Genomic DNA, 12,436 nt, shown 5'->3' on the forward strand with positions numbered 1-12,436 from the left:
GCTTTGCCTTTCTGATTGATTCTGCATATCTGCTTTCAGATTAATTTCCTGAAAGTCTATGCTGTATTTATGCTTGTTTGAAATGTACAGTCATGGACCGTTGTTTGGCTATTGTTGGCATGAGAGTCATGACCCTTTCATAAAGATTCGTTTTATGTGTATGGGTGTTTTGAATGTATGTCTGTAGACCACTTGTGTGTGCAGTGCCTGTGAAGCAGGTCCTCTGGAAGAACAGCCAGTGCTCTTTACCCTCAAGCCATCTCTCCAGCCATCAAGACCCTTTCTAACTTGATTCTCCATCTTGGTCTTGTGACTTTACTCTTCACCATTTCCACACCATCCGTCTTTACTGATTTGGTACTTTGAATTCACTAGATTTACACAACACTTATTCATATAGGTAGAAAAGAGTTTTACTTTGTAATTGTGAACAGATGATGCAAGGTAGGACATAATGTGAGCATGGAAAAGAAGTAAATGAAGGAATGCTGAAGGTAATCATGGATTATCTAATCCTACGGCACGGGACATATCCTTTGTGATTTGATCTGTTGTATTTTCTGAGATGGGCTTGCTGTTCCTTACCTGACGCCATCTCTTGCTGTAAGATAGGCCAGGGTCGAGTGCCTCCTCTCCACAAGGGTGCTCTGGCTTTTTCTCGGGTCACCCATGGAGCCCGGGAGCACCTATGCTTTCTGGATTCTGCCTCTCAGGGGCGCACTTAGCAGGACTCCATTATTTTTCCAACATTCTCAGTGGACAGTGGTTCTAATGATGAATGTGAATGAATTCCAATCTTTGGTGACCCTAAGGTAACTCGTTTTTTTCTAATTATTTACTCCCACAGGATTATTTCTAGTATGGTTATTTCTTTTTTGGCAGTTTTGACAAACAAAGGATACTGGTGTGCAGTAGATTGGGACAACAGAGTTGTCCAAATGTGACACAGAGACGTCACCTTGCCACCTTTGTGGACAGTATGAGAAAAGATAAACTATACCTGAAAGTCCTAGCCTGTGCTCATTCCATTGCACCAATTAGATGACAAGAATTTGCATCACAAAGCAATGGTCACTGGTCTCTTCTAGTCCATTTGCTTTATATTTTAAAGAGCCAAAGGAGCCATCTACCTTCTGTCTTACTTATTAATAATACATAAATTACATAGTACTAAACTCTTCCTGCTGCCCATTCTAAGTGGTGTGTATAACTTGCCCCCTTCTCAAGCACGCTGCCGGGTTTTGCTCTCCAGTGCTCGCTCTTCCTCATGAACCTTGTGTACTTCTTTATATGGCTAGATCGATCGGCATCACCTGGGGCTCCACAGCCTCATTTCCTATGTGATTCTCAAACCACACGTGGTCGCGGTTGCCCCTGGAGTCCTGCACGGCAGTTCTCACTAAAGCCACCAGTTGTGACTAGTTCCACAGGCGGTTGTTCAGTGCTCATCTTCCTCTGCAATGGTTGACTCATTTAACCAATCAGAACTTGTCTCTTCTTTGTCGCTTCTCTATCTTTGTCCTGGCACTCGCTTTTTTGGCTTTTTCAGATCCCTTTCCTGGCTTTTTTTTCTTCCCATCCTCCCTGGCATGTAATTTTCATCAATTTCTGATTCCAATGTGCTGTTTGGAAAATATTTAATTTTAATTTTATTTTATGTCTACGTGTGTGGGTGCTTTGCCTACGTGTGCATCTGTGTATCATGTGAATGAATGATGCCCATGAACATCAGAAGACGCTGTTGGATCCTTTGGAACTAGAGTTACAGACAGTTGTGAGGTGCTGCGTGGCTACTGGGAATTAAGTCTGAATCTCTTCAAAGAGCAGACAATGCTCTTAACCACTGACCCATTTTTCCAGTCCTTTCAATATGTTCTACACAACTTCATATACGAGTATAACCTCAGTACTCTGTAGGCTGTCCAACTGAGACTTTGCCAGATTCCACAACTGCTGGACTTTTCTGTTTTTTTTCCCCCACACTTAATCTTAAGGAAGTTTATTCTGTCCTGATTACTTATCTATAGTTTACACCACTAGGATTTTTATTTCATATTATCTGTCTCAAGTAATACATTCAGCAGTTTCATATTTATGGTGATTTACAACTTATACCCACAAAACTATACATATGAAAGAAATCAGTATTTTGAAGAGACATCTCTGCTTTTGTGTTTATTACAAAAGAACTCACTATAGATAATAAGCAGAAACATCCCAATTACCTGTCAAAAGATGAATTTGTAAGAAAAGGTGATGTCTGTACAGGATGGAATACTATTTAGCCATTTAAGAATGTCAACTTTGGTCATTTGTGATGACATGGGTGGACCTTTTAAAATATGTTAAATAAACCAGGCAGAGAAAAATCACAAGTGATTTTATGTATGTGTAGAATCTAAAAAAAATTGTGAAAATTAAGAACAAAACAGTGGATTCTCAAGGCTCATGAAGAATGAGGCAAAATTGGCCGTTATATATGAAGTTATAGGGGAAATACCTTCTAATATTCCACTGCATTGTAAGTTCCATAGACAACAGTAACACACACACACACACACACACACACACACACACACACACACACACGGTTGTGGCATTAGTTGTTCTCACCTTTGATTACTATATCACACACGCATGTGTGCTGAAGTAGTATCTTGTGGTACTACATTAATATGCATGTCCACTAGACTAGGATACTACCCAGGTACAGATCTTAATTTAATAAAGCAATAGCCTTTGCTGTGGACCCCAGATTTGACAAGGAAGAAGAAATTGATCATATATAGATATTCTGACTCTCAGGTTCCTTGCTAAGTTCTTGAAAGCAGAAACAAGTGGGCGCTACTGCTGTGAAAAGGATCCCTGACTTTGGGGAAAAGGAAGATGGTTTTGAGCTCAAGGTGGTGTCGGCTGCAGAAGAACCACTCCATGGTTCTGCACGGAGGTCAGGGAGAAAGTGCAATTAGTGTAAAGTTCCCAGAAAGAAGCTGGGGTGCCCCAGGGGTGGAAAGAACAGCGGAGAGGACGGAGAAAAGGCTGCTCACCCAGCTTCCTTCCTGGACCAGGAGGGTGGTCCTGCAGCGCGGTCTCCTTTGGGAAGTTGTGGGCGGACTACTTGCTCACATAATTGGCACAGCATTCTTACATGCAGAAACAAAATAAATAAAGTTGATGAAATCCTGGTGTGTTTATTCTTATAACTTACTGATGACATTTTACCCAGGGGGTAAATTTTTTGAAGCTTTGTGTCTTGTTACCCTCTCAGCATTTCCTATCTTAGCAGTTTATGAGGAAATTAAGTGTTGAACACAGGAATATCTTTTGGATATTAGAGGATCTAACTGCTAGAGTAATTTTTCTTTCTCTCTTGCCTTCTAGGGACCAGAGGGACCTCGGGGAGAAACAGGTCCTGCAGGACCCCAGGGCCCCCCTGGACCCCAAGGACCTAGTGGTCTGTCCATTCAAGGCATGCCTGTGAGTTGTGTGCACACGTTCCCATGGGTTTTAGTGTTCTCTGTTTTCCGTGAGGGTATGAAAAATGAGCTTTTATATTCTGTGTCTTACCAATGAGGCTCAGTCCATTTGAAAATCACAAGGACTGACTATTATTCCTTAGCTCCACGGTCAGTTGCTTGTTCCACGGTAATGGCGGTCTTTCAACAAAACAGGCACACGCGAAGAGAATAAGCACTTCACAATATTACACCTGAGGATGGCACATCAAGGCGGACACCCTTCGCTTGTTTGTCTAAATCCCTTTGTAAAATCATTATTTCTCTGTGTGTTTGTGTGTCGTGTGTGCGTGTGGCACGTGTGTGAATATGCACTCATGCACTATCCACATGGTATATGTTTTTGTGGGTGTATTAAAGGCATGTGTGTATGTATATAAGTAGAAGCAAGAGATCATTATTGGGTATCTGCCCCAGGAGTCACCTACGTTGGTTTTGTGGGACACTGCCTTCATTGGCTTAAAACTTAATAAATATACTAGGCTACCTGGCCAGAGAGCCCCAGGAGCCCACCTATGCCCAGTGCCCCACCCCAATATTAGGACTATAAGCATAGGATACCATGCCCAGATATTTATTTCTAATATGGGTCCTGGAATGAAACTCAGGTTGTCTTCCTAAGTGGGGGGTAAGCACTATACCCACTGACTTACCCTCCCTGCCCTTGACTATGCTTTTAACATCTAGAAGGTAACAATTGTTAAGCCAATTCACTATTGATGTGTATTCATTGGGAATGTAGAATATTAAAAGATATCATATAATTCCTTATTTCTACCGACCACACAAGATAGTTCAATGAATAAGTTGTAGAGTTTAGATTGCGGGCATTAAATGGCTATTTTGAAATACTTCATATCTTTGAAAAGAAATCCAATTTAATTCACTGAAATATATACGACTTCAAAGAAGCTATAAATAACATTGAAATGTTCGACTCCGCCTGCCCCCACCACGTGTTAGCGTTATCAGCTTGGCCATCTGCACACTGTGGATCGGAATTGCTATTGTACATAAACATTCAGTTCTGCAGGAACGTTTACATGGAAGGCATAGCATATGTGAGAAGTGAAATAGGACATGTGGCTGATAGTGTAAAGGCAGTTCACTGTTGAAAATACGCTAGCAGTGTGGTCTAGGTGGTCTAGGTGGGACTAGGTGGGTCTCCGTGGTCTCCGTCGGTCTAAGGACCAAGAACTTACATCTGTGAATCTAATCCAGTATACTTTTATATACTCAGGGAATGCCGGGTGATAAAGGAGATAAAGGAGATGCTGGCCTTCCTGGTCCACAGGTATGATTTTTGCTGTTAATCTTTTGCCAGGGATAGAAACATGCAATTTCTGACATCATCTGTGACCTTGGCATGGTGTCTACGTTAAAGACATTTCCTGTATTCAGTCACCTTTTCCAAAGCCAGACTGATTGAGGCTAGGGACATCTATTTCTCAGTAGTAACTTCAGGGTCTCCGTCCTATGTCCCAGGGGGGTTCCCATTATGCCATTGGCTTTGTTTGGAAGCTGTGGTCTGTTCTAGGGGAGAGGTGAGCTGTTTCTGTAAACCTGACTCTTTCCTGTTCTTGCCCTTCCTAGGGTGTCCCTGGAGGTGTTGGCTCACCAGGACGTGATGGCTCACCTGGCCAGAGGGTAAGAACTTGCCAAATACTGGACTTTGGCAAAGGTAGACTTCCTGCCTAGTCACTTTGCTGCAGACAGGTTTTTATAGATGGACACCAAGTTAGGGTTTGCATTTTTCTTCTGCCAGTCTAATTTCTATTATACATCCTTTTCCCTTCAGCCATTTCTTCTCTGTCCATGTTTGTTTTCATCACACTTAACTGCGTTTGGTAGCACCTCACTCTAAATGCTCCCATGCCCAATTCTTATTTGCATCTCATTTGTGTCAATTGCATCTATTGGCTTAGTAGGTTTTTCTCTTTCTTTCAGATCCTTGAAGTATAGACCTAAAAGAAAGTAACAACCACACAGATGGAAATCCAAGTAGTATGGACTTTGGCTAAACCAAAGGACTTTCCATTGGTTTAGCATCTCAGTTAATTGTCCTTTTTATTTGTTCAAATAGAAAGCAGCAAAATAAAGTACAAAAATCATTAATCTGAAAATTGAGAAGTTTTCACCAAGCCAGGCTTGCAGGGCTATAATTCACTGGGGAAAATTCAAATCTCAAAATGTTACCACATGTTATAATGGGATCAGAGTTCTGATAGAACAAAGAATGGATAATCAAGCCAGACTTAAAAGGTCTGGGAAGGATTCCCCGAGGAGGTGCCCTTGAGGCTGCTTCTTGACTGAAAGACAGAGGAGATGAGAAGAGGAAAGCCATTGCAAACAGGAAGAACTGCTTGTGTGAAGGAGGAGAATGGGAGCAGTGGGGCATCTTTAGAACAGTATGTGGCTAGAGATCATAAATCAGTGTGTGTAAACATGTGTATGTGTGCATATATGCCTATGTAATGCATACATATATAAGTTTATCATAAAATGCTGTCAGGGCTGGGTGGTGGTGGCGCACACCTTTAATCCCAGTGCTTGGGAGCCAGAGACAGGCAGATTTCTGAGTTTGAGGCCAGCCTGGTCTACAGAGTGAATTCCAGGACAGCCAGGGCTATACAGAGAAACCCTGTCTTAGAAAACAAACAAACAAACAAACAAATAAACAAATAAAATGCTGTCAGGTTTACCTAGAAAAATCAAAAATTGACCTAAATAAAAAAATTAGTACGTTTCCAAATGAAAGAGAAAACATACTATTTTTTCTTTCTTTTAAAAATATTTTTATTTATTCTTTGATAATTTTATATATGTATACAATATATTTTGATCATATTCCACCACTTCTCTTCAACTCCTCCCAGATCTCCATCACCAACTCTCCCTTCCAACTTCCTCTTGTTTTAATCTCCTAAACTCAGTTAATGAGGCCTGTATATGCATGTGCATAGAACCATTCACCTGATGCTGAACAACCTACCCAAGGCCACTTCCCTAAAGAAAACTCTCTTTCCCAGCATTCATTAACTACCCATAGCTCCTCAGGTAGGGGGAGGGCTTTGTAAATTCCTCCAATAAACATGCTGGACTTCTGACTTGAGTGATAATATGTACGTCTTCTGTGTGTGCCCACAGCTGCTGGGAGTTCATATGGACCAAGCCTTAGCCTCTGCAGAAAACATTATTTCACAACAGTCTTTTCCAACCTCTGGTCACCTCTGGTCACTCCAACTTTTTTTTTATATATATATTTATGTAATAAAATTCATTTTCAAAGAACTGGGCATCTGGGACAGGCTTCAGTAATGTCTATGTCGCTGGTGTAGAAGTACTCCCACTCCCGAGAGTGCCTATGTTTTTTATGCCTATGGGACTTATCTGGACTCCTGCTTCTATGACTCCGCCTTTCGGAATGCCCACCACGCCTGCTGGAATGAGCTCCTCCCTCTTTCCTTGTCTCAGCTCTTCTCCCTCACTCCTGCTTGAGGACTTGTGCTCATGCGTGGGTTTCTCTGTCCTTGCCTCTCACTCAGGGTCTTCTGTTTTACCATGGCAGGAACTCCTGACATCAGAGGAGTCTGGGTAACTCTTATTCCCCTTCATAGGAGAAGAAGCTCTTATTCATACTTCTGTGCTCGCTCTGAGGTCTTCCTTCTCTGCTTCTTCCAGCCATGGTTATCCGTTTCCTTTACTGTCTTGCTTCTGAAGGACAAAGAGCAGGATGTCAGCTCAGCTTGGGCCTGGTATTCAGTCTTCTCGTTTTCCTTCTCTCTGTCTCTGTCTCTCTGTCTCTCTGTCTCTGTCTCTGTTTCTCTCTGTCACTGTCTCTGTCTCTGTCTCTCTCTCTGTCTCTCTGTCTCTCTCTCTGTCTCTCTCTCTCTCTGTGAGTTTGACATCTTCATCTTCAGAGATTTCAGGAGAACTTGATGGAGGTGTATTAGCCCCACAGCCCTTCTCCTGGAGCCTATAGTCACATCATCCCCATCTTCTGATTCCCAAGGAGCTGGTAGTTTGACATATGGTCCACACGGATAGTTCTTCCTTTAATCTTAATTCCATTGAATTTGTCAACAGCCAGAACTGTCATCCTCTGATCTTTTCCAGTCTTCTTGTCTCTTACAAGATTAATGTTGACAATCTCTGCACATTGTGAGAACAGACAGATGATGTCTCCTCCTGTCAGTTTGTAAGGAAACTCTCTTCATATTCATATCTTCATACTCTTCTTTTAAGACATGAACTTATGGGTGAGGCTATGAAGTGCTTTCTTTTCCTTCTTCCATGATGTTCCCTGAGCTTTGCAGAAAAGAGGTGTGATACAGATGTTCCATTGACACCTCAACACCATGCTCATTTTTACTCTGCATTTTGACCAGTTGTGAATCTGTATTAATTAGCATTTACTGAAAAACGAAATTTCTTCGATGGAGCTTAAAATCTAAGCTAATTTATGGGTATAATATTTATAAAAATACTTTGTTACTGGATCTATTTAGTAAAATAATAGTAGTAGGTTCTCCCCTAGGTTCTATGCACTCATTTATAATACCAGACATAGTGTTGAATAGGTTTAAATCCAAACAGAAAATAGCTGGTAGCCCTAACAATATTCATGCTCCTATTGTACTAATGGATATATGTTTGACAGGTCCGTCTTCATTGTAGCCTGTAGAGTTCGCAGCTGGTTAGGACAGTTGATGACTTATCTTTCCTAGAGCCAACACAGCACCCTCTGCCACTATGTAGGCCAGGCCATAGGGAGGGAGCTTCCAGGTCAGTTCCAGCTTGGCTTCTCATGTTTTGGGACCTCAGCATGTGTGTCTTCAGGCTCTATCTTCCTACATCATCGCTGACTTAGACTTGTGAGGATGAACTTGAGGGAACCCTGCGTTCCCCTACCCCCCTGAATCATATCGAATGGCAAGCACTTACATCTTGTCCAATGAAGATCAACACAGCATTCAAATAGTCTTCTCTGGGGGTTAATACACACCTTAAGAGGCTAACACCTGTTTAGAAGACTTACTTCTCTACTCTGTCAGACCCGGCTATAACTTCCTGTCATTATGCTTTTCAAAAATATAGAAATGGAGGGTCATACCTGGTGACCCAAGCCTGCAATCCCAGGAGCCTAGACAGAGGGAATCCAAATTGAAGGTCTCTTGGGGGCTACAAAGTGAGCCCAAGGCCAGTCTGGATAGTGCTTGACTAGTATTCATGGAACTATAATTTGAATCCCTAATTCTGCTAAAAAGGAAAAAAAAGAAAGAAATTATTTTTTTTCTTCTGGGTGCATAGCTATGGGACTTGGAATCTCTTCTTTTCCAGCCTTTTTTAATGGCCACCTTACATTCGCTTAAAATCTCAGCGCAGTGTGTGTTTTCCAAATGGACTAGGCTACAGAACGTGTTTAGACTAGTGCATCTGGGACGGCCTTCTCTGAGAGGTAGATTTATGTATGGCTCTTGTGCATGTGGGAGGAGTATCTAGATGTATTTATATGTTTTGGCTAAGCTCATAGGCTAAGATCCTGTGTGGTTACACACCTAGATTCCTTCATGATTTCCAAAGCCCAAAAACAGCAAGTCTGAAGATTTGATTGAGTGAGTTTATTTGATTTATCTATGCATAGAGAGCCCAGTCTTGGCAAAGAACTCTGACCCAAACCTGTTAGGTTAGTGTTTGAATCCTTTGGTTTTAGAACCATTTTTCTTAAAATCCATATATGAAAGCAGATTTTTAAGAAATGCTTTTCTATCCACATGTGTTCATCTTTACTAATAAAACTTGAGAGCCATCCTAAAGCGATAAGATACCTATGCTTAGCTTTCAGTTTCCTTTTTTCCTCCATTTAGAAGAAAAGCTTTGAGGATGTGTCTAAAATACGCTTGGACGGGAAGAGAGTTCTTTTGTAAATCTGATTGTCAGGGACATTCACTCAGTATGAAACCACATACTTTTAAAGAAGATTGGGTGATTATTGCCTTAGAAAAGTTATCTGAAGACAGTACCATCTGGCATAAAAATTAAGGAAATACTATTCCCGTGAAATAAAATAGCATTGCCATGGAACTGTGCCGAGGCTGCTCTGCGTGACGGAAGAACAGCATATCTTTTTCTCAGTCAGCCATATCTTGACTGAGCACCTGCACCAGGCCATTCACCACTCCCAGCTTGAAAAGAGTTTCTCAGCGCAGAGTCTGCAGGGAAGATTATGAATGCAAGAATGGTTTCAGTTAATAAAGAAAGCAACCTGTAGACTGTCTACGGAGGAAAGAGCAGGCTAGCATCTCCTGCCTGTTCTCCTTGGCAGGGAAAACAATGATTCTTTTAGAGGCCATCGAGGAGGAAGAAAGAAGGGCTGGTTGAAGAAGACTCATTTAGGGCTCTCAGATCTATTTAGTCAGATGAACTGAAGGCTGGGGTGTGGGGGGCCATAAAGGTCTAAAAGAATTACTTAGCAGGATGAAGTTTTGATAGAAGTAGTTAGATGCATGTTGGGAACCATTTCGGCGGCATATTCCATGCAAGTATCTCTGGTTAGGCAATGGTAGATTCAGGGCTACTTAGAGAATACCTAGAGCAAACTCTTCATGATTATCCCTACTGTGCTGTAGGATGCTGTCAATAGCAGCAGTAAACATGATACTGCGCAGGCTAAGGGCTCAGAGAATGATGGGGTTCACAACCAAAGAAATCGGAGTGCCCCTCTCAAACATTTCCCAGTTCTCTGCCTTCTCTTATTGACAGCAAAATCTTACATCCCAAACCTCACACCATCACCTCATGGTTAGCTTAGGAAAAGGTTGACCTCTTTTTAGGAGTCTGGTGCCAATATTACCACTGAATTTACCAAGAGAGTAGGAGATTTGGAGAAATAATAAAAAAGAGAAAATACAACCTCTTCTAATATTTCTAGCTTATTCTGGATTTTCCCAGGGGGGATCTTGGACTCTTGGAGACAAATCTTATTTAACACTGGGCCTGAGGCCATAAGCAAGTCTAGCTCGACTTCCCGGAGTAAGTTTCCGCCTCGTCCTTGGAAGCCAACAGACCAGCATGTTGAAAGTGATGGTTCAGGCTAATTCAGTCCGGCATCCAGGTTTCACTCTAAGTCATTCCAACTAAAACATTCTGTGCCTTTCCTTCTTTTTCCCATAAATCTCCCCCCAACCCCCATCCTCCCCACTACACTTGCTTTCTTTTTTCTTAGTATCTGAGTGCAGGGCCTTTCTTGTGATCTTCAAACTCCTCTGATGTATGATAGATTTCTCAGGCTCCACCCTACACAATCAGATGGTCCTAAGGGAAATCAGATAGAGTAGGGATGTAAGAATGTAGGTAGGTAGACAGATAGGTAGATAGATGGATGATAGATAGATAGATGATAGATAGCTAGCTACATAGATGATAGACAAATCAGGGATAGAAAAAGAGAGATAGATTATATAGGAAGAAAATAAATGATAGAAATTATAGACGTTGTTGATAGATAAAGATATACAGTCGTGATAAATATATGTATGTAGCAAGAGAGTGAGAGTGAGTGGGGGATAGATTATTGATAAATTAGAGATAGACAAATAGATAACAGATCAGATAGATAGTAAAAGAATTAAAAATACCAGAGGGGTGGAGAATGAAAGACATCCTCTTTCTTATTTCCGAGTTCTGTTTCCTTCAAGATCAATTTTCTGGCAAGTACCCAAAGGAAAATTTTAGAATTATGCCTCTCTTCTGACTTAGTTTTACCAGAAGAAGCTATACAGCTGAGGAGTAAACATACCTCAGGGCCCGATAGAGGAGCAGCTTTTCCATGTGGAGAATGTGTTCCTTTCTGAACTCAGTGATTCCATCACCCTCATGGGTAGCAGTCGCTGGCCTTCCTTATCTGTAAGAAATGACCTGTCCTGGATCCTATTAATGCAAAGGTCTGCGGGGAACTGCACATCCCTCATTGCTAACCAGGTCTGGATTTTAAAACCAGGCTATGTGATATGGGCCCAGCAATTTTATGTCACCAAGACACTCCATCATCTGTCAGTCAGAGACAGAATATTATCCCATATAGAATGTAGTGGAGATTCATTCATATAAACCGTTCTAATGATATGATCTTAAGGTACATTATTGGCATCCACTGTTTTTGATATCAGCCTAATGAATCTAGGCATTTGTAATGCCCGTGTTTAGTGAATTAAGGTTTCTTGGGAGATGGTGAAGAAAGACAGAAAGTGAAGCAAGTGGGAGAGGTTTTTAAAAAAAATTCTTGGATTCCACCACAAAAGAATGCTTGATGCATGCTTCTTTAGTTGTGTGGTTTTGATGTACACAAAGACCATATTGTGTGGAATGTTCTGTTTCATCAAAAATGATTTGGTCTTAAAAATGTACTTGGGAAATTGAACTTGAGTCAACTATTTGGATAGATTTTATTCCTGTCATGAATATTAGACAGTAATGAAAGAGTCATCTGAAAAATACTTTGTGCAATGCTAGATCCATGATAATGAGCCCCATGGGCATCTTCCTTCCTCAGAAAAGGCAGAGTAAGCTATTACCACAAAACTGGTAGCCAGAACGATGGGATTTTCTTCTTTGTGGGTCCAACTCTAGATGGGTTTTTATAAAATCTCAGAAAACATTTGCACAGTTAGCTACAGAAGAAGATGCCTCATGCAATTGGGACTTGGCTGTTCATTTAAAAGCATCAATGAGCTACTCCATGAAGTATGTAATATATACAGACGTCTTGTGTTCTCGTCTTTAATTCTGGGATATTCATGAATGCTAGGCAGTGCCACCACATCCTTCCAGACGTAGAACTTGAAGGTCTGAGCGTTGGAGAAAATAAGCAGAAGTCGGAAGGAAGCAGCCCCAGAGCCTGGAGTTTAGCTCATCTCTCTGGT

The 12,436-nt window shown here is 41.4% G+C and overlaps 1 protein-coding gene across 3 annotated transcripts in view; it reads left to right on the forward strand.

Annotated features, from left to right (window-relative positions):
• Nucleotides 1-12,436, forward strand: part of Col14a1 (collagen type XIV alpha 1 chain) — a 216,402-nt gene that overhangs the window by 164,107 nt on the left and 39,859 nt on the right. For all 3 annotated transcript variants that reach the window (XM_052160565.1, XM_052160567.1, XM_052160566.1), the window contains exons 38-40: nucleotides 3,382-3,477; nucleotides 4,756-4,809; nucleotides 5,109-5,162. In XM_052160565.1, the coding sequence (XP_052016525.1) occupies nucleotides 3,382-3,477; nucleotides 4,756-4,809; nucleotides 5,109-5,162 (204 nt within the window). The remainder of the gene's footprint in view (nucleotides 1-3,381; nucleotides 3,478-4,755; nucleotides 4,810-5,108; nucleotides 5,163-12,436) is intronic.

This window comes from Apodemus sylvaticus, chromosome 17 (assembly GCF_947179515.1).
Source record: "Apodemus sylvaticus chromosome 17, mApoSyl1.1, whole genome shotgun sequence".
NCBI lineage: Eukaryota > Metazoa > Chordata > Mammalia > Rodentia > Muridae > Apodemus > Apodemus sylvaticus.